This window comes from Sinohyriopsis cumingii, chromosome 2 (genome assembly GCF_028554795.1).
Source record: "Sinohyriopsis cumingii isolate HCF-2022 chromosome 2, ASM2855479v2, whole genome shotgun sequence".
NCBI lineage: Eukaryota > Metazoa > Mollusca > Bivalvia > Unionida > Unionidae > Sinohyriopsis > Sinohyriopsis cumingii.
The window spans coordinates 104,369,844-104,394,066 of record NC_142962.1 but is presented as its reverse complement, the minus strand read 5'-3'; the positions used below and the strand labels follow the sequence as shown (position 1 = coordinate 104,394,066).

The 24,223-nt window shown below is 33.4% G+C and overlaps 1 protein-coding gene across 9 annotated transcripts in view; it reads right to left on the bottom strand.

The window, feature by feature from the left end:
- LOC149805532 (leucine-rich repeat-containing protein 9-like) overlaps positions 1 to 24,223 on the bottom strand; it is a 148,193-nt gene that overhangs the window by 31,026 nt on the left and 92,944 nt on the right. For 4 of the 9 annotated variants that reach the window (XM_089950137.1, XM_089950139.1, XM_089950145.1 and 1 more), the window contains 7 exons: positions 21,251 to 21,417; positions 20,461 to 20,534; positions 19,337 to 19,554; positions 14,731 to 14,799; positions 12,917 to 13,042; positions 9,831 to 9,866; positions 3,624 to 3,647 (listed from right to left, as the gene is read on the bottom strand). In XM_089950137.1, coding sequence (XP_089806263.1) covers positions 3,624 to 3,647; positions 9,831 to 9,866; positions 12,917 to 13,042; positions 14,731 to 14,799; positions 19,337 to 19,554; positions 20,461 to 20,534; positions 21,251 to 21,417 — 714 coding nt within the window. The remainder of the gene's footprint in view (positions 1 to 3,623; positions 3,648 to 9,830; positions 9,867 to 12,916; positions 13,043 to 14,730; positions 14,800 to 19,336; positions 19,555 to 20,460; positions 20,535 to 21,250; positions 21,418 to 24,223) is intronic. The other 5 variants (XM_089950138.1, XM_089950140.1, XM_089950141.1 and 2 more) reach the window with 5 other exon arrangements.

The following is a 24,223-nucleotide window of genomic DNA, read 5'->3' as shown; positions in this document are numbered from 1 at the left end:
CTGTGGTGTCCATGCTAGATGTCAGATAATCAACGTTTTCATTTATAACCAAGCCAACATCAAAATATGTCCTTTGATGATAACTCTGTATTGATATGACCATCAATCAGAAGCAGTAGCAACAACTAAATTTTATAATGTTTATTTTCTTGCTGTAACACTGATCTTGAGGTAGAAGGTGGTGGTGGTGGTAGTAGTATGTGACACACCACTTGGTCTGTTGTATATTTCAGTGAATTTTCATGACAGTATCTTCAGTGGTTCAAAAGTTACAGTACAGACAAGAAAACAGTCAGAGAGTAACATTGTCTCATGCCATGACTGTGATCTTTGACCTAGGACTTTTAAAATGTGGGCCAGACAAGCAAATGCTCATATAAAAACAATGCCATAACATGTCTGCAAACAACAAGGAAAAATCAGAAACTGGCTAAGACTATCCATAGCAGTAATTGTTCTGGGAAGTTAAAGTGCAAATGTGTTTTCATCTGTCTTTTAAAGGAAATTGGTGCCAAAAAAAAAGATTGTGGACAGCAAATCATCTGGATCAATCTTCTTTGTCATATACAATGTCATGGTAGCCCAACAAAGTAGCCATGTACGCAGATAAACTTAGCACCAATTCAATGATACACAGCTACAGGAAATTTGATAGGGCAACAGTAATGCAGTAGAATAATATGCCTGGACTCATTTAATTACTGGAACAGCTTAACCAATGAAACACCAATAACCCTTCCCTCTAATGAGTTACAAAAAAAGCAAAACCAGTCTGAGGACAGGAGGTGACAAGACCTACCAGCGGATGGGAAGAGCACCTCCACACTATTTCAGGCAGTTCCCTTCTTCCAGTATTAATGCACTAAATAGTGATATATGCACCTCAGTCATTCTGAGCCTGATTCCTGGTTCTGACATATACATGTATAGTTCACTTAGGTCAGCAGATTTCTATAGGTTTTGTTTGTGTCCTTGCAAGATCTTACTATGTAAATGTCTCAGTTAAGCACACTGTTATAGGTTGAGACCAGCATTTGTGCAATTGATATAATAATTAAATAAATAAAATCTCTAATATTCTCAGAAACTGTAACAAATGTGGTTTACCATAATTTTAGATTTTTCCTACATTATAAATGCAATGCATGCTGGATAGAGAGACAAAGGGACAATTAAAACTGTGAGCAATATAGAGTGTCTGGGATAGATGATGAAGCTGAAATGAAACCTTTTTATTATGCATCCCAATTACTGCTGTAAACATGGTGTAGTATTGATTCATCTTTGATTAATAACAATTAATTAAATTTTTGTTAGCATACTTATAGACAAAACCAAACAAGTGTTCATATAAAAGATGTAAGAAATATATGACAAAAAACTGAAATAATTTATGTTCCTTGTCACTCTAATTAACAAAGCAAATCATGTTAATTGGGTCAAAATATAAGCCTAATTAGCAAGTAAATCATTAGTATTATTCTACAAGGTTCTTAAAGATCATGTGAATATGTCAAAATGTAAGATTCTATTTATGAAATGACAAAAGGCATGACAGTTTGTTTCCTACACTGTTAAACAATCCTCATTGGTAAGATCAAATTTATTTAGAATAATTTGGATGTTAGACTCAGTGTAAAGTCAGAACTTGATTGTACATATGTTGTGTTTGGTATCCAAAATAGGGTTATGAAATATGTGATGTAAATCATGTGATAAATAAGTATTATATATATATATATATATATATATATATATATATATATATATATATATATATATATATATATATATATATATATATATATATATATATGTATGTATGTATGTATGTATGTATGTATATATATATATATATATATATATATATATATATATATATATATATATATATATATATATATATATATATATATATGAAAGTATACAGGAGAAAATAGTAAGAGACAGAAGCCAGATAACTGAATATTTGGATGGAATAGCAATTGAAATTAAGGATAGATTGACTTACAAATGTGCACAAGCCCTTGTATACATACTTGCAACAAAAAAGAGAGCAGAAAGCAGCTAAGGAATACGGCTGTAAAGATAACCTAATCAAACCTACAGGCCACATTTAGTGACTTTTCAAAGAATGAAAATTGATGCAAAATGAATAAATAAACAAAAGCACTGAAAAAAGTTTCTATGGTACATTTTAAATAAACACGTTTGCTTTAAATTCTTAAAATTTATGATTTTTCAAACTAGAGAAAGTTACTGTGCTGCAAATATGGGGCTGAAACTACCTTTAGTACAAATAGTTGTCACTTATGAGGCATGTGTGCAAAGGGAGATAAATGACGTGAAACTATTACTGCACAGAATGTCCAATTCTGGTGAAAAATTACATACAAGGAAGATAATCTATAAATACAAATGCAGTCATCCATATAAAAAATGGAAACATTGCAATGACAATTTTGGCTAAAATCTTATAAACATTGGTACAAACTCTAAAAGCTGAGAAATAAGAACTATTGGAGAATCAAGCAAGATGTATTATTCCTAAGAATATCAATCTGTAGAGTTCATGTACATTTGTAACAAACTGATTAGCAGATGTCTGACATGGAGGAAATACATAATGCTGTGCATATTAGTATAGACTTTACACAAAATAATATTTGAATGGAGCTCCATGGGAAAAGGTGGGTTAAAATGGAAATATCAGCAAAACTGAATAGTCTGCTGTTCTGTTGAAGTTTACAAGAAATAGATGCTGATTCAGTTGATCATGTGCAACCCAATGTACTGAAACAACTGGTCAGTAAAATCCAATCCCCATTGTACTCAAACAACTGGTCAATAAAATCCAATCCTAATGTACTGAAACAATTGGTCAATAAAACCCGAACCCCAATGTACTGAAACAGCTGGTCAGTAAAAGCCAAACCCCAATGTACTGAAACTACTGGTCAATAAAACCCCAATGTACTGAAACTACTGGTCAATAAAACCCCAATGTACTGAAACTACTGGTCAATAAAACCCCAATGTACTGAAACTACTGGTCAAAAAAAAAAATAATGTACTGAAACTGCTGGTCAATAAAAGCCAAACCCCAATGTACTGAAACTACTGGTCAATAAAAGCCAAACCCCAATGTACTGAAACAGCTAGTCAATAAAATCCAAACCCCAATGTACTGAAACTACTGGTCAATAAAATGTACTCAAGGTAAGGTTTATACACATGAACTGTCCTTAGTTTTCACAGTCATTTTTATTTGATAACAACAATGCAGGCACAAATTTTACAGAAAGAATAACATAAAAACTATATATCTGTATGAGTTGTTTCTTCAAAGTAAAAGTGAAAACATACAAAAAAAGAAAGGTAAAATCGGTCAAGTTTCTAATACAAAAGTATATATACATTTAGCTTAAGTTTAAGCCAATTTATTTAGATATTTCAAATGCATATCCAAATAACTACAGTTTACTATAATTCAGGTTAAGCATACTACATCCATATGAAAGGTGTGAGAAAATATGATATAGAACACAACATAAATTATTGCTAGCTATTTTCTAATACACAAAATTGCAATTACTGACCACTGTACAATGCTGGTCACTTACATAATATTGGTTGAAGTTTCCATTCTGAAAATAAGACAATTTGTTTAGCTGATATATGAACCAAAGCAAACTTAGCCAAATAAATTTCTAGCAAAACATAAAGTTATAGTAAAGCTTTTATATGCCTTTTAATGATGTCTATAGTTTATATACTCTTAAAAAGTTTGAAAATGTACAAAGTTTTTATTCATGGAAGGAACGGGTCCCTGATTTAACTGCATGCATTTGTGCACATATTGCTAAATTACAGTTTACTATGACCTTTATTATGGAGAAAGACCTTAGTTATCAAAGCTGAAATAATTTTTAAAGAACTTAGACTACACTTCCACATACTGGTAATGTAACAGTGGAAAAGAGAAAGAAAATTCATCTAAAGTTCTCTTTCAGAAATCATAGAGACTGATCATGAAGTGAACCATACAGACTGATCACGAAGTGAACCATAGAGACTGACCATGAAGTAAACCATAGAAACTTTCCATAAAGTAAACCAGAAACTTACGATGAAGTGAACTAAAGACTGATCATGAAGTGAACCATAGAGACTGATCATGAAGTGAACCATAGAGACTGACCATGAAGTAAACCATAGAAACTTTCCATGAAGAATCCAGAGACTTACGATGAAGTGAACTAGAGACTGATCATGAAGTGAACCAAAGAGACTGATCTTGAAGTGAACCATAGAGACTGATCTTGAAGTGAACCATAGAGACTGATCATGAAGTGAACCATTGACTGATCATGAAGTGAACCATAGACCACAGAGACTGATCATGAAGTGAACCATAGAGACTGATCATGAAGTGAACCATAGAGACTGATCATGAAGTGAACCATAGAGACTGATCATGAAGTCAACTATAGAGACTGATCATGAAGTGAACCATAGACTGATCTTGAAATGAACCATAGAGACTGATCTTGAAATGAACCATAGACTGACCATTAAGTGAACCATAGAGACTGATCATGAAGTGAACCATAGACTAATCTTGAAATGAACCATAGAGACTGATCATTAAGTCAACTATAGACTGATCATGAAGTCAACTATAGAGACTGATCATGAAGTGAACCATAGACTGATCATGAAGTGAATCAAATGCTGATCATAAACTGATTCATAGAGACTGATCATGAAGTGAATCAAATGCTGATTATAAATTGATTCATAGACACTGATTGTGAAGTGAACAATAGAGACTGATCATGAAGTGAACCATAGACTGATCATGAAGTGAACCATAGAGACTGATTATGAAGTGAATCAAATGTTGATCATAAATTGATTCATAGAGATTGATCATGACGTGAACATGGACAGTCAAAAAAGTGTTTTGTCTGATAAGTAAATCTGAAATAGAACTAAAGATAGTTACTTGTTTTAAATATTAGAAATTCAAAGTCTTCTGACCTTTTGTAAAATCTGAATCACAATCAAATGTACCACAGAAATATAATAACCTTTCAAAATGAACCATTATGATTATGCTATCTGTGTGTCCACATTAAACAAGTGTCACCTGACTTATGGCCAAGGAATACAAATTTTTATCATCATTATTACAAAATGGGGACAATTGTGAACGACATTCACACTACTTTTCATTCATCCAGAGTACAGTATTGTAAATTCCTGAAGACAAGCATTTGTATCACAATAAAATGTAACAATGTAAAGAAAACTATCCAGACCTCTTTAGTTACCCAGTTGTATGTAATAAAAATCCCTGGTATGCACAATCAGTATCCACTACCTTTTGCTACTGTAAGTAGCCAAGCATACAATCAGGACTAAAAGAAAACTACATAATGCAAGCTGACTCAACACTGTTAGAACAAGTAGCATAAGAGCATCAAAGCATTTTAGCTAAATTTGGCAGATGATTGGAACTGCATGAAGGCATCATTAAGCCCATTGCAAGAGATGACCTGATGCAAAATTGGTCTTACTGGAGTTCAAATTGCAGGTAGACAGAGATGACCTGATTCTAAATTGGTCTTACTGGAGTTCACTTTGAAGGTAGACAGAGATGCAGAGCCATAATCATATTTATGTGGAATCATTATGTCAAGTTCTTACTTGAAGATATCTGAGACTGAGCCATCAAGAATGAAAAACTTTTAAAAGTTAAGAAATTTACACTTGAAAAATTTTAATTAATGCAATAGTAAATTAAAGTATGTATGTATGTATGTATGTATATGTATGTACGTACATATGTACATATGTATGTATGTATGTACGTATGTATGTATGTATGTATGTGTGTGTGCATATGTGTTGTGTATGTGTGTCTATTTATTTATGTATGTATGTTTGCATGTATTCAGCAGTCAATATTGCCTTGCTCTGTCTGGGATGCTAAATCCAAGCTCATTATTGCAACATTTCAGTATATAAAACATTCTAGAAATCCCGAAGAAAGGAAACCCAAAACCAGTCTAACTACCACATAATTGGCTCATGTGGGATACTCTTCCTCCTGTTTGACACAGTTGTTGTGCAGCTGTCCAAATTTGCATCACAGAATCAACAGTTGACAGTGATTGAACTGTTTCTAGTGGGCCACAGTGTGAGGCTAAAATGGGGACTTAGTATGGGAATTATTTTGACAGTTATTTATGAGATTGGACAAGTTGTTGCAACTTGATGATACTAATTTGTCACAAAGAATGTCACTTATTTCCTCTCCATGTAAAGTGAGCCTATGACATAGTTGTTCAGTTTGACAGTCATAACCAAGAGAATGAAATGAAAACATATCTCCATTGGTTCGCTTCACGTTGGTAGCAGAAGGCACTGACTGGTTGAAACTCCTGCATAAAAATATTATGCATATTGCTATTTTCCTACCTGCCAAACCATGGCATGTCAGACAAAAAACAAAATTTCAAGCTCCTCCACAGACACAGTCACATTTTGTAAAAAAAATCACGATTTTCAACAGTCTTTGGGAAAATATTAAAACAGACATGTCTTAAATATGTAGTCTTTATAAACAGTAAACATGTCCTGTGTAGAGCCCATGTAAAACTATCCTTGGGGCAGTTTATACAGCTGATTGTCATGGAGATATTTAAAAGGAAAGGCAGTGAGTGATAAATAACCACCATTTCAAAGGTTACTTAATCTGTTAATTGGCTGAGAATAGTTAGGATGATGCCTTATCAAGTGCTTTAAATACTGCAGAGACAGAACCCATTAGGTTCTGTGGTGCCGTGTACACTATGTGGAACAACTCAATTCATCTGCGTTGGGAACAATCATAGATATGTGTGTTGAAGAATGATAGCTATTACATGTGATTGCCTTCAATGAAAATGTCTAGGTCATCATTATAATTATAGATTACTGGCATGTCTGCAATCAGCAGTAATGTTTTCTAGAAGTGGAATTTACTCAAAATATACCATGCAAAGCAAGATTATTTCATTAATTGGAATCGTTTACAAGAATGGTTCATTTCTTATGGCAAAATGTTGTAATGCAGCTGTGATTTGGAAACAATGAGCCATCTGCAAATCACGCAGAGCCCAGCAAAACTAAATTTCAGAACTCCTGGACATATTTTTACTTTGTGAAGTGCATCAGCAAGGAGAAGCATTTTTTTAAACACATAATGCAAACACAATATCAACATTAGTCATTCGGGAGTGTAGGACATCCAATCAACATAACAAAACTGCCCACTATTTTTTGGTTACTTGCACACCCACCCCCAGGAACCTGCAAAGACATTATGTACTCACCAAAAACCCCCAACACTGGGAATATGTCAGGTAAGTATTTGGTGATGGGTTGTCATCAAAGGATTATCAAAGGTACATGGATTAAGTACAAGAGAATGTCCAACAGCCTGAGCATCAAGTAATTACACATGTATGTAAACATGCTTATCAAATTTAATTTATCTCTAGTGATTTCAGTGTAATCAAACTAAAATGGATCTAGGAAGGACATACAGGTGTACAGAGAGATGGCAACAAAATAATATGCCCCTTTCTGTTCTTAAAGTGTAAATAAAACTGTGAGGGGATTATAAATAGTGAATGATATATACATTTAATCAAAGCAAGCAAAATGCATTTGGCTGGACAAGCAAATTTCTATTAAAAGCAGGCTATGCAATTATTATTGGGAAAATTCTGGATACAATGGATTATGATAACGCAGTATGTGTTGGTGCATCAGGTTTTAACTTAATCATATGAATAATCTGTACTGTAAGTAACAAGAACCTTACAAGCATACTGGTATGTGATATTAACAAAAAGAATGCAGTGCACCTGCACCTAATGACAAATATGTCATGTACTATTTACAATTTTGCATTCTAAGAGTCAGTGCATTTACTTAAAAATATAAATTTTTTAATTATTTGTCAAATTTTTTCCACTATAATCAAAATTGTTTTCTCTGGAAATACCATTGACCATTTTACATTGAAAGCAATGCCAGAACAGACAGCTTATGTAAACAGAATGATAAAGATTACACCTTTTTTGACATACTACTACACATCCCTTGATAAGTGCACACTCATTTTGGGGTCAAAACTTGCAACAAATTTCCCATGCTGAATGAACATTTATTGAGCCTGGCATGGCTTGAAGGAAGAAGGCAACTGCTAAAATCTGCACAGAACATGATGATTTTCTTGGAACTTGCTACTAAATGTCACTGACATTTCCAAATACTGTTACAGTATCAATTAATTTCATGAGTCAAATAAGTCTATAAAAAGTTAAATCAGTCCAAAAAAATCATACATATGATTATTTATCATGACTATAGTGGATAGAAAATTCAACTCCAATGTATACAGCTTACAAAATAGTCCAAGGGAGATAATTTTTCTAATATGTACATAGTTTATATTGTTGATGTGTGCTTATAATGATATTTACACAAATAATAATTTCTTAACCATACAGCTCAGGTATTACATCACATAGACTTTATCACCTACAGGATTTATATTAACACATATCCTAAAACCAAACCTTTCTTTTTCTGTGTTTATGGAGAAAAATGGGCAGTCTTCATATTTGGCACTAACCAGAATCCTACCAACTGCATATACAAATCTAGCATATAACATGCATATCTTTAAAAATCTAACAAGATATGAAGCCATTACATCAATGAACTATCCCAAAATTACCTTAAGTTTCGTAAGTTTTTGCTGATCTCATAGTGAAAGTGTCAAAAGGGTAAATGTCAAAAGAGAATTCAAAATAATACTAAACTGACCTTGACCTTTGACCTTTTGGTGTTTTACCTCTGAACATCTGGTCCTTTACAGACTATGGATCAGAGTAGGACTCCTTTTAGATTTTCAGTAAGTCAATGACTACATCTGAGCCATTTGATAACAGTCCATGGATGCACAAAGACCACTTGTTTAACGTGAGAAAAAAGCAGTCGGAGTTCAAAAGTGGTGTGATTTAGAGATTATTTTGCTGATGACAAAATGAACATGAATGATCAAATCTGACTACAAGAGGTGGCCAAGGGAAAAGGTTTTCATTTTTAAATTGAAGTCTTTATTTATATTACCGGCCAGTACAAACTTAAACTATGTAAATGAATGAGTGGATTGATGATAGACACCAAAACTGCTAACTCTTGCCATATGTAGGATCATGTATTCTGATTCATATAACATAAAATTTAAACAATACAGGCAGGAAAACTAGATAGTACATTGGGTCTTGCCATTTGCTTTTTGCCTCTCTGCAGTGCCAGGTTTGATAGGCATGTAAGATTTTCTACAAGTAGGGGTTGATCATTTAAGCCTAGGGTGAGTGAGGGTAGTAAAATTTACATTTCTCAGTGACAAATATCATATAAAACATATAACAGTATGCACATACATAGTATCAGAAATGTTATAATTAATTATTCATAATAATTAATGTCTGATTGACAGTCCTGCACTTGGATTTAAAAAATGCAAATGGTGCAAAAAAATTCAAGCAAACAAAGAAATATAGACTGCAAGAATAAAAAAATAAAAAATGAATATAGAGAAAAAGATGCAATACAAATAAATTTAATGCTAACTATGCAGATAAAAATGTCTATTAACATCACCTGAAGCCCTTGATTGTGATGTTTAGCCCATACAAATTATAGAGTAAATGTACAACTACTCCTAACTCTACTGATATAAGAAGCACTTTATATCAACTTACATTCAAATCTAATGGTGGCATACAAGCTAAGAGCTGCTGAAATAAAATCCAAAGTACATAAATGAGGTTTTTATTGTAGCATTTGAGCATTTAATTAGCCCCTCTAGTGATATGTAAAGCCCCCCCCCCCCCCCCCGATTAATGGATACTGTGAATCACTTAAAATTCATGGGGTACCAGTTTTCAAAGTTTTCACTGGTAAACTAAACCATGAATTTAAAGTTACAATGGAAAATGAAATAATGTAATATGTAAAGTGTCCCATCCCCTATATATCTAATGGCAGATCACCACCTGCTGGTATACTTCTTTACAAAATGGTATTGATAGTACTAAGAAATAAATATCATGATATATTTATAAAAGATATGGGACAATAATTTAACTCAGATGAACAATTTTATGAAAACTCTGTACTAATGTAATGACCCAGTCTGATGCTATAATACTCATGATTTTTGTCCTTCTTTACATTCCCAAAGTACATATTATATACATTTATATTAAATAATACTCACTGAAAGTTTATGCAATCCAATGAAATTAGGAAACATCTCAGAAATATGAAAGCATTACCAATCAGGAAAATGAAATGTCAATTACATTGTGTGCCTTTTTAAGCACATGTATTCCTCAAGAACTTAAGTCTCTGTTTATCCATGAAAATATCCAACATATTGTATGCATGATGAAGCAATGTATTTAGTAACTTTTCCAGACGCTGTTCCATAATGAATAATTATGTATATTAATGTGAAGGCAATAAATATTAGTCACTTTGTCAGTGAAACAAAATGTTTTTGCCATATTTTTAATTTTATTGATCCCATGCACTCTTCACTATTCCACTGAGCAAAGGGAACACAAGAGCACATTGTTATTACTAAACATTCATCATACCTAACTGCTGAATAAATAATCAACAGATCAACATTCTTTTCACAAAACCTATTTTGATCATGTCAATCTGAAGAAAAACTTTGTCACGTATAGGAGATAATTCACTATGTGTGAATTAGTTTCAGGGTTTGGTTCTTCATGTTGATCATGTCTAGATTACATGTCAATGTCCTTCTTTTCCCTAACTGACCAATAGCCTGTGCTGTGGCACATAAATCCAGGGGCTACAAGTGGCTGGCAGAATAGTGATATGACACCTTTTCCTTTAAATAAGAAGGCAGCCTCCTCTTGGCACATGCTTTGAAAACACCTGGGTGTTAATGCATTTCAAATTTTCTGATTTTCATCACAATGGCATTGTGAAAGTTGCGAGAGCAAAATTCAGTTTTGGAAGAACTGGTTATATACCCAGCTGATACAAGATTTATTACAAAAAGCTTGGATTGCTGTAATTCACTTTCTTTAATCAACTCATCTCTAATCGCCCAGAGCTTTATATATCTGATAGCAGTCTTTAAGAACACACAAAACACTAGCTAGTCTTAATAAAAGGAAAGAAAATATGCTAGTACATATACATGCCAAAGAATGTTAGCATCTTTGTTCCAAGAGATCTCAACATTTATATTCAGTATCAGAAATGAATAATTTGTCTAATTAACATAATTAATGCAGCAGGCATTAATTTTGTTTGATTGAAAATACATAGAAGTGAACGTTGATATTATCTTATATACATCATTTCTCAGTATTTTATCCTTTCTTTACAATGACATATCCTTAAAAAGAAAAAACCATTAATATGCATTTTTTAACCAAACCACATAATTTAATACCACTGACTCTTAAGTGATTAAAAGTATATTTCCTAAGACAGGAGTTTTCACATCCACTGGAGTTATCATTTTATTGGACATTTATAGAAGGCTCAAGAAAATATTTCAGCTCTTTCTCATATGAAAGGTCCATAGCGGCCAATTGGTCTAAAGTGCTTGCCTTTAATGATTACTTCCATGTTACCTATGTCTGAGTTTGTCTGAGTCTTAGGCTCAGACAATGTAGGCATGTGAAAAAGCTTGCCAGTATTTTTCTGTGGGTCAGTGGTTATTACCAGAGTTTTTCTGATTTCTTCCTCCACCAGTTACACTAGCCACCATGTACAGCCTATCATGTTCCAAAAATGGCATTAAGACCCAATAAAAACAACATGTCTTGATACAACAAGTGCGAAAGAAATATACTGCATGAATTGGATATATGAAAGGTTTGATGTTATTTGATTTGGACAGTAAATATGCAGCACATGATAATCAGTCAAAATCACAATACAGTCATGTAAAGGTAAAAAACAAACAAAATAGCTTGCTATTTGACCACAATACAGTCATGTAAAGGTAAAAAACAAACAAAATAGCTTGCTATTTGACCACAATACAGTCATGTAAAGGTAAAAAACGAACAAAATAGCTTGCTATTTGACCACAATACAGTCATGTAAAGGTAAAAAACAAACAAAATAGCTTGCTATTTGACCACAATACAGTCATGTAAAGGTAAAAAACGAACAAAATAGCTTGCTATTTGACCACAATACTGTCACTTAAGGGTAAAATCTAACCAAAATGGACTGTTAATTGACCATAATACTGTCAAGGAAAGGTAAAAAATAATCAAAACCACCTGTTGTTTGACCATAATACTGTCAAGAAAACATACAAACTTATCAAAATGGCATGTTATTTGACCATAATACTGTTAAAGAAAGGTGAAAACAAACCAAAATGGCCTGGTATTTGACCATATTACTGTCAAGCCAACACATTAAAAAAAAATAATCAAAATGGACTGCCATTTGACTACAATACTGTATTTGTTAATACTTCAACTTTAGGTTTATTATGTAGGCCTAAGGTTTTGTACCAGCAAATAAATGTAAGTAAACGTTTTCAAGAGAAGAAACTAGTAGACCACTTTATGAATGTACAAAATAAAGCACTTATTAGTGGATGTGGTATAATTTTGCATGTACTCAGATACGTACATCACAGTATATTCTGGAATTTTCCAGTGTTTACAAATAATGAAAACTTAGAAACCTGAACTTTTGAAGGATCCAGAAAAAATCCAGACTCTCGTGTTGATCCAATAAATTTCCTTATTTACAAAACGTATTTTGAACAGCATACCTGTTGATCCAAAAAATATAGTTCTGCCTTTGCTCGCTCATCATCTGTCACTGGGATACCATCAATCACCATCAGAGTTTTCAGCCGATAAACCAGCACTGGCCGATGTAAGTGACGTCTTGCAGCCTAAATAAATAAATAAAAAAATAAATTAAATATATAAATAACTATTAAATAAATGGGAAGAAACTCTCTATAAGAAAAGACACCATAAAATAAGTGAATGGGACCTCTTTGATAACTTATTTATAGAAAGCTTATAATTAGATGATAAACTCTATAGGAGCAACTAATATCTGAAGACAAGATTACTACAAATGACACATGACCATGGTATGCCAATACCGTGACCCTTAAAATGCTCTATGCACTAAAGACTAAACTACTGAATGATAAAGCATGAATTTGGGTCAAGTTTCATCAAATATATGTAGAGATTTGAATGTGATCTATTGGATATGGAGTGTGGCCATTAATTTACATTATCCCTTGTTTTGACCTTGACACTGTGACAGGTGTTGTGACTTAGTACTTTTAAATCAAGCTGGATAGAGGTCATTGATTTATACTTTCCCTTTGTACATCCTTGATCTTGATGCACATGGCATGTCTATGATATGTGACACAATGTCTAGTCAAAATACAGTCATATAACATGACTGGTTAAAGTTTCATTAGTGGTTCAAAAGCTATACTCAGACATGAATTCAAGTCTCTGTTATATTTCCTTTGCTGTGACCTTCACCTTGATGATATCATGGCAGTGGTATGTAACACAAATGTATATACATGATATACAATTATCCAAAGTTTTAGTAAAACATCTTCTGTTATTCAAATGCAACACTCTGGCCAAAAAATCAAGTGACAGAATAATGCTTTCGCTTACCATGATGCTGACCTATGAGAAGGAGGCATTGCTATGGAATGTGGTACACCATCTACTCATTATAAATTACTGGGTAAAGTTTGATGAAAATCTTTCCAATTGTTACAAAATTATGGGTTGGACAAGCAAATGTTAACAGATGGATAAAATGATGGTTGCACAGACAGAAAGACAATACCAATATATAGTATACCTGACTTATGAATGGCATATTAAAGAACATACATATAAAATTACTTAACATTCTGTTAATACAATGAAACAGTGCAATTTGACGTTTATTAAATACATGCACAGATGTGGGCTTAATATTGGGTCAGGCTTCATTTTTGAAGACCATTATATGTATCAGCTTTAGAAATGAGGGCCAGACCTTCTGTCATAGGCAACAAAAAATTATTTGGAGCAGTAAAAACTGCCTTCTAAGTGGACTTAATTCTAAGTAAATTCTTTACAAGTCTGTTCAGTATTCATTTATAATGAGACACTTTCACCATTTGAGTGACATTCCTTTTCAACATGCCAACGTCTGGTTGTAAGCTAGCTTTACATTGGCTGAAAACCAACAAATTGGCAAATTAAATAAAACCAAACACGGTTCAACTGGTTATCCTGCTACTGTACTCTACTTCTGTACTATGGTTACTTCAACTGGATCATTACATATGTTACAGCCTGTTAATTTCATGAGTTTGATCATGCAACATAATTCATTGACTTGCTATGATCCTGAAATTGCTGGTTAAATGTCCTTCAGAGTGAAACATGAATTTCCATTATTGCCATTCTGTTTCTTATAAGTTTTACAAAGTGAGGGTGGGCTTTCATTCAGCATCTTCTTATAATCAGAGAAATTCATTGAAGCCTTTAATATCTTCCAGAATCTTGTAACTCAGAGAACTTTGCTATTATACTGTCCACTTACCCCATTATTGACAACTGAAATCTCCATTAAGTTCTGAAGGCCCTCCAGTTTTTCCAGTTCTGATAATTCCTGCAGAGATACAAAGATGAAAAGTGAAAAATTTTCATCCTACACATTCAAATAAAAGTAATAAGTGAAGACGTCCCTAAGCATATTAGAACTAGATTTCCTTTTGAAAATATATATGCTACCTTTCTGTAGACCAAATTTTCAGATTATCTTGAACTATGCCCTCATTTTAACACTGTGCATGGGGCCAACAACAGCACGATGCATACAAAGTATATACACACAGTATACACTCATTATAGCACTGTGCATGGGAGCCAACAACAGCACTATGCATACAAAGTATATACACACAGTATACACTCATTATAGCACTGTGCATGGGGCCAACAACAGCACTATGCATACAAAGTATATACACACAGTATACACTCATTATAGCACTGTGCATGGGGCCAACAACTACACTATGCATACAAAGTATATACAGACAGTATACCCTCATAATAGCACTGTGCATAGGGCCAACAACAGCACTACACACACAGCACATGACAACATTTGTTTTATGGATTTAGTAAGGTAACTAATGGAGGTGGTTTTATTTGCTTTCAAGTGGATTGGATGTGGTAATTATTGGAAGTGGTCTGTGCATTTGTTTTCAAGTAGATTGGGTGGGGCAATTACTGGAGGTGGAGTGTATGTTTGTTTTCCAGTAGATCAGGTGGGGTATTTATTGGAGGTGGTGTGTGTTTGTTTTTAAGAGGCAGTAAAAACAAATACCTAAATCTGGTTTGAAGATATTATACCAAAGAGAAACAGCATCTAGGAACATTTATGTAAACTACTGTATGGGTGAAATTGGTCAACAATGAAACCCTTATTAATGCACTAATAAACATCATAGATGTAAGAATAATATAACCATTTAGCAAGTCTACTGTATACTATTTCATTGTGTATCCTGCATTTTATATATAAACTGTGCTGATGTTATAACCAATGGTATTCAATCATGCAGGTGCTGCAAATCATATACCCTTCTATGTACATTATAAAACTAAACAAAAAAAATCATATTTGTGCAACTGAACAAGGTGAGCATATGTTTTATGTCATCTTCATCTTCATAGCCAGAGGTACATGACAATCTCATGGACATAAATATTTGGTAATGGTTTTCATCAAAATATCTTTTGTTTATGAACCAGCCAGTACAAATAAATATTACTGAATTAAATATACCCCATGATGATTACAAAAGTGGCTTGAGTTTCAATACATTTCAAACAAGAACAAAAGTCACTGATTTTATTTACTTCTGTGTAACACTGACAAAGATGGAGATGACCTTGATCTTAAGACAGAGGGTATAACTGTGATGTATGACACTGCATGCAGTCATGATATACAAATGACTCAAGTTTCTTCAAAATATTTTCAATGGTTTTGAATTTACACCATGAAAAGGAATGCAAATAATTTATTTACATTTTTCATTTCACTGCCTTGGGGCAGTGGAAATAGTTGTGGTTTACAACAAACCATCCAGTAATGACATATATGTGGCTAAACTTTCACTGAAATATCCTCATTAACATATGATAAGAAGCATACATACAGAATTTCAGTTGTCTATAAACAATAGGTCTTCCAAAAAACTGCTAAAAAGGTTTACACTGAAGTAGTCAAAGTCCATAACTTCTGTTTAAAATAATATAATGTTAAAAATGGAAAAGTCTTTGCAAGAAAAAAAAACCTAATCAAATCATCTATGTATAAACAGAAACATGGTTACCAAATTTCATGCCTCTATGTCTCAAGGTTTGGGCCTAATTGTACTAATAAATATGGCTACCAAATTTCATGCATCTATGTCTCAGGGTTTGGGCCTAATTGTACTAATAAACATGGTTACCAAATTTCATGCATCTATGTCTCAAGGTTTGGGCCTAATTGTACTAATAAACATGACTACCAGATTTCATGCATCTATGTCTCAGGGTTTGGGCCTAATTGAACTAATAAACATGGCTACCAAATTTCATGCATCTATGTCTCAAGGTTTGGGCCTAATTGTACTAATAAACATGGTTACCAAATTTCATGCATCTATGTCTCAAGGTTTGGGCCTAATTGTACTAATAAACATGGTTACCAAATTTCATGCATCTGTGTCTCAGGGTTTGGGCCTAATTGTACTAATAAACATGGGTACCAAATTTCATGCATCTATGTCTCAAGGTTTGGGCCTAATTGTACTAATAAACATGACTACCAAATTTCATGCATCTATGTCTCAGGGTTTGGGCCTAATTGTACTAATAAACATGGCTACCAAATTTCATGCATCTATGTCTCAAGGTTTGGGCCTAATTGTACTAATAAACATGGTTACCAAATTTCATGCATCTATGTCTCAAGGTTTGGGCCTAATTGTACTAATAAACATGGCTACCAAATTTCATGCATCTATGTCTCAAGGTTTGGGCCTAATTGTACTAATAAACATGACTACCAGATTTCATGCATCTATGTCTCAAGGTTTGTGCCTAACTGTGCTAAACATGACAATCAAATTTCATGCATCTATGTCTCAAGGTTTGGGCCTAAATGTACTATTAACATCACTACCAAATTTCTTGCATCTATGTCTCAAGGTTTGCGTCTAATTGTACTAAACATGACTGCCAAAATTTCTTGCATCTATGTCTCAAGGTTTGGGCCTAACTGTATTATAGCTACCAAAGTTCATTAATCTGTCAAGAGGTTTGTGCTTAACTGTACTAAACATGACTACCAAATTTCATTAATCTGTCCACAGGTTTATGCCAACTTGTGTTAAGAAGCTAACTGGAATGGATGTATGGATGATCAGGAACAAAACATTATCCCCACTGAGGAGGCATAAAGAGAAAGTAAATGACTCTTAAGTAAAATATTTCTTCAGCTGTACTGTCACTAACATTAAATAACACAAAGTACCTAACATACTTCCTTATATGCAAAATCTAAATGCAAGTTGCACAGACTCAGATCTGCCAAATGCCATTTGTTAGGATAATTAGTAGAACAAACAACACATACCCTGATTTGCCATCACATAATGCACTAGCCTATGCCATTTGTTAGGAATAATCATCAGAACAAATAACACAGACCTTGAACTGCCATCACATAATGCACTGGTCTATGCTTATTGATTACTGCATTTGTATGGGAAAATATGAACGAGTTTTTCGGATGGAATACTGCACATTCTTGGGAACACAGTATATCCATCCAACAAAACAAGTTCATATTTTCCCATACAAATGCAGTAACCTTTATATATGCTCATTTTCTTATTCTACCTAAGGCTTAATTATATAAACAAAATACACTACAAAAAATAACGTAAATGAATTATGCCATATCCCAAACTAAATACACAAGCACAGATTCATCATTACACATCATTATTAATGTGCACATAACTCTGCCCAGATAAATTTCAACTTGTCGCACGCTAGACATAAGTTTCAAAAGAAAATGCTGTTTTTGTCTGCTTAAAATTGAAATTTGGAGTCATATTGTGAATGAATGTGCATGGCAACAACTTTTCCATTTGATCTGGAATGAATAGATTTTGGTATTTTTTTTGATTCTACAAAATTTCATGATTATGGACTGGATTCATCTGTGCAAACTGTACATGAAATACATCGGATTGAAGCAGCACGGGAGAAGTGTGTTGACATCTGCAAGTGTGTTTGTTCTGTCACTGAATAATTGAAATCATAATGTGGGAAAAATATGAAGTCTTTCAATTGTAATTATCAAAAAGATGATTTTGAATTTAATGGGTTTTTTTTCATTTTGAGTACAGTAAAGAGGATGTAACTGCACTTGGAATATAGTCAAAATTACATTACAATTTCGAAATGTGTAATCAAGCTTAAGAACTCATGACATGGCTCATGTAATTCAGATTTGCAGAACTAAGAAAGTACATTTTGAGGAAAATTCAAGATGTAAAACTGTAAGTATATTTTTTTGCCATTCTTATTACCAGCTTTCATGTTATTTGTAAGGACCCTGTCTGGCTTCATCTACTGTATAGCTAGCCTAAATCTAAAACACTGTATCAAAAAGGTTAATGCAGAATGTGCCAAAGCAGTTGACATGTGGCAGTCCACAAAACATCTGCTTTAGTTCATTCAGAAACAAATTTCATCAACCAAAATGTAAAGCGCCTATTACACAAGTGTACATGATTTGTTTACAAATCAAAAGTGCTGGCGTCTGCATCCATTGTTTGTTTACAATAGAAAGTAGTTCCTTTATGCACATGAATGCAACATGAAGGTGTGCAATATCATAAAATACTGAATGATTCTGACAATGTAAAGTTAACGGCGAAAAAAATGAGCATATAATAATGCTTGTTAGGAGTAATCAGTAGAATAAATAACACAGACCCTGATCTGCCAGCACATTATGCACTAGATTTGAGTCTTAACTTCCTTGCTATTAGATTCAGCATATAAACAAGCACAGTCAGTAAGTAATGGTATGGGCATAGAAAGATAAATATTGAATCGGTTAAACAATGCACCTGAATCCTATTGGATCCAAGGTAAAGCCGCTGCAGATTTTCCAGGCAGATGAAGTTGCCAAGGTCTCGCAGTCGATTCTCCTCCAGATGAAGCTCCTGTAGATTCCATTGGTTGATAAAGGATGTCTCACTGATGGCCTTGATTTTGTTCCTGTCCAGCACCAACTCTCTCAAGTCATGTAAGCCCTCTAAGCCCTCTATCTTTGTGATCTCATTACCTGGGAGGATATGAACACATCATGAGGTTTCATGTGTGCCAAGAAATGCAAAACAAAATAAGCTCTCTGATCATCTTGAAAAATTATTGTACCAAGTAACAATGTATGAAATTTGACAATCTGAAACAAATGGTCATGTTTGTAATAGATATTACTGAAAATAATATTGGTCATATATTACTATTTAAAAATATCTGCAAATGTAATGAAGTATCTAATGTCAAAAATCAAAACTACAAAAGTGAAAATGAAGATCAAGTTGATGAAGTTCAGATTCCACTATGAAGTTCTATTGTTCCAGGAAATGGCTGTACATGCAATGGTACCACTGGGAAGGTCTGTTCCAATTCAACATGCAAGGTACTGCGGGAAGGTCTCTTCCAATCAAACCTGCTAGCTACCCAGGAAATGGCTGTTCTAATTAAACATGTATGATACCGTGGGAAGGGTTGTTCCAATTAAACATGAATGGAACCCAAGAAAGGGCCATTCCAATTAAAGATGCATGGTACCAGTGGAAGGGCTTTTCCAATCAAACATGCATGGAACCCAGGACAGGCATTTGTTAAAAGTATGAAAATGATACACAAATCTAAACTGCATATACGGGTGATACTCCACAATGAATCCCTGGATCCCAATTATATTTTACTACAAAAGTCCTCACGTCCAGACATATAAAATGGTCACATTTTCCTCGTGCTAAAACGGTGATGGTTATTTCATAAAATAAGTTTAAAGATGGTGTTACTGTTGCAGATATATGTTTCTGGCAATGTCAAGGAAAACCCACAACACAAACTCTCCAGTCCTTTTAATGGTATCATCACTGTCCCCAAGATTTTTAAGTTTTTTGCAAATCAAGGAAAGGCTCTGAACTAATCTATTTCCTTTAAAATTCATTACCCTGAAGGAAGAGTGCTTTTAGAGATGTTAATCTGCTCAACTGCAAAGCGGCCATATCTTTTATGTTGTTGTATCTGTAAAAAATGAATAAAACTGAGCAATCAAAAACATATGAACTGTAAAGGAATGTGTTCCATACAATGTGCTCTGTAGGTTCCTAACCCTTTACTGTACATCATATTTATATCTCCAAATACAAAACTTTCTATTGAGTTCATATGACTGTCCATGTTCAAGTTTAAAACAAGCTGAAAGAATGCTGAAGAATGATAAAAAAGTAACAAAAAGCATCAAACAGAATAATCAGTCATATGCATATTTATTATATACTTAAGTGTGAAATACAGAAACCTATTGGCAAAACAATTTTCATAATTTTTAATTCCTATATTTTCCCGTATTAAAAATATATCCTTACATTTTCACATGTGAAAATATAAGATTTCCCATTAAGCCATTTGATACTTGAGTGCGTGTCAATAGAAATTATATCTGTGACAACAAAAGCTCTCACCATTATAGATCACTGCCATCTCACCTCTGTCTGCATGGGTTTGAGTCTCGGGTTCTGCCTAAGTTGGTATGTGAGAAAGTTTGCCAGTAGCTTCTCATGGGTCGTGGTTCTTTCTGGGTTTTTTCTTCAGGTTCTTCCTCCACCATTAATACTGGCCACCACGTATATCCTATCTTATGCTGAAAAATGGCATTTAACCCTACAACAACAACAACAATTTCCACTATCATGAATAACAGAGCAAGATTAGTTGAAGATTCAGCTCCATGTACATACCCAAGATGCAGGACTTCCAAATTCTCAAGAACTGGTACCAATGGGTCATTATTATACAAATCGACCCCTCTGATCCCATTGGTAACTGGCCCCTTCTGTGAGGTCCTTTGGATTTTAGTGTTCTTTGGCATGATGCACTCTATGTGATTGTGATTTAAACAGAGCACCTGTACAAAAGAAAAATACACCTACTGTAAATCATAATAGTGAGAGAACTTTCAACTTAAAAAAGTCTCTTGAAAATAAGGTGTACAATTTATTTACATTCACCTGAGTATAGTATAATCGCACTGGTTTAAAATAGAGTCCCCTTAAACATCATAGATCTCTGGAACATGTTTGCAAGACCTGACAGTATATATATGAATACATGTATATTCAAGGTTGTTCACTCTAAACTGCAGATCTTTCAAACTGATCTGCTAGATTTCCTGGGTGACTGAACTACCATACTGAAATTCAATTAAATTAACTTTAGTCTTTTAAACTGTATTACTCTAAGTGTTCTTTCAAAGTAATAAATATTTTAAAACAAAATTCATTGATAAAAGTTAGAAAAAGTTTAAGGCAACAAATAAAAAAGTAAACATTATGAACACCTGAGCTGTGGTAAGAATCAGTAATTAAAGCAAGAACACATTAGCATACTAATTATGTACATTGCTAGAGAAAGACAATATTTGTGCCAAGGATGTAAATAATAATTAAACTGAAAGTTTGACTAGACTGCTTTTCATCCTGACATTTCACAAGTGTCTTAATTTCATAATATTCAGCATTACAAGATTGCTGTGCCTAAAGCAGTTATGAGTAAGTATCAGTCATTGCCTTTTATTCTTTAAATTGAGAGTTTATCTGAGATAGCCAAACTAGTCAAATTCACTCATTTCCTGTCAGTAAAAAAAGAAAAACTATTGACAACACACACTCATCCTCTACAAATAACACATGATAACTAACTCACATGGTCTGAAATCTACCCCAATCATTCCATTCTAATTATTTTATCACAACAGTAGGTTCATCAAATGACAGCATATATCACTGTAAAGAATACATTCCAGATTTGTTCCCCATGTATGAATGATTCAAGCACTTTACTGACCATTTAATAACCTCCTTTATGCAAAGTTTATCTGTTGCTTGGCATCTTGTTTCATTGGCTCGGATATGAAGGCTACACTTCCAGTGTGTCAACAGTCAAATATCTAACATTCATTTCTGATTGGCAGGTATTGCTTGTTCAAGTAAAACAATAACCACCATTCTGAACTAACTGAAGCTTATTCACTGCTTGACACACTGGAAGTATTGGCATCCAAACTCAATCGAATTCAGTACAAAGCAACAGATACAATTACACATGAGGAACAAACTAGGAATGTCTTTTTATACACTGAGATATGTAATGAATTATTTAACTAATGTACCAGTGGGATAAAACAAAAAACATTGGCCCAGAATTGGCAAGGGGGCACAAGTTATAATCCCTTTATTAAAATTTGTACATGTGGAGTATGTGTTGCTGAGAATTTCATTTTTCACTGACAAAATTTGTGCCTGCATTTTTGCATCTGCAGAAAGTAAATGTAATAGATCTGGTTGTGAGTCATCTCTGCTCCCACACTTGGACTTGTTATGGCAGATATTTTCCTTGCACAAGGAAAATTGAACTATGCCTTGTGTTTTGAAGATAACACTGTAATGCCTTCCAAATTTAAGAAAAGACATAAAATTGGTAATAAGATATTTTTAAAGCATCCATGTGGTGCAAAACAAAGGGCATGGTGACCAAAATGAATCCTGCATCTGATCAAATGGAGCAGCCAGAAATGGCATTAAAGGCTGAATTAAAATCACTGACAACAGGTAGTTTGAAAGTACACTTTTTATCTTGTCAATGATGAAAATGGCAGAACTGTTTATAAATTTACATCCATCTGTAATCTGCATTCTGGAAATAGATCCAATATGACAACATGCAAAAATAACACGCCATCTAACTCCTACACTGTCTAAAAATGAAAAGGCTATCAAGTTGCTATGTGTATCAATAGTGTATCTTATCTTATGTGTATCTTAAATCATATTGATATATGGCAGACTGAAGCATTTCACTCTTAAATATTACCACTGTAGTAAAGGGTAGGAAGTGAAAATCAATTGTAAAATTTATGGGGATTTTTTTTCTCCTTTTTTTTCTTCAAGGTTTTAAAATTTTGTTTGTGGTCCAAGACACAAACCAGTTACAAGATTATTTCCTTGGTGAACATTTATGAAATTTTGTATAAAGTATGCTTTGATTTTGTTTCTAAATAAAATGGAAATCAAGATAAAGTGAAAAATTAATAAATAATTAAAAAACAAATACCTGCAAGTGCTAAGAAATTTGTGTACTTTCTCAACCACTAGGAATTCTAAAGAAAAGCTGTGTCTGAAAAAGCATTTTTGTGGGTTGGGGAGGAGTCATTCATCTTGTTCAAAATGTATAGAGTTTCTTTTTTTAAATTAGGTTTCCTTCAGTTTTTTTTATATAGTTTTTTTGGGGGGTTTTAAGGTCAAAATAAAATGTTAGTTTTTTTTGAGGTTTTTGAGGTTCACTTTTAACCCTGGTAGTAATAATATGTCTAGGCAAAATAGCATTGCTGTGTCTAAGCCACCATATTTTGTAATATTACCATTGTCATAATACTGTGTCTAAGCCACCATATTCTGTAATATTACCATTGTAGTAATGCCATTTCTAAGCCACTAAGTTTATAATATTACCATTATAGTAATTAATCCTGTTTAAAAGTCACCATATTTTCTAATATAACCATTTTAGTAATGCTGTGTCTAAGTCACAACAGTTTGTGGTATTAAACATTATATTAATGCAATCTAAGCCACCAGTTTCTATTATTCAAAACTAGAATAATGTTGTGTCTAAGTCACCATGTTTTGTATTACCATTACAGTAATACTGTGTCT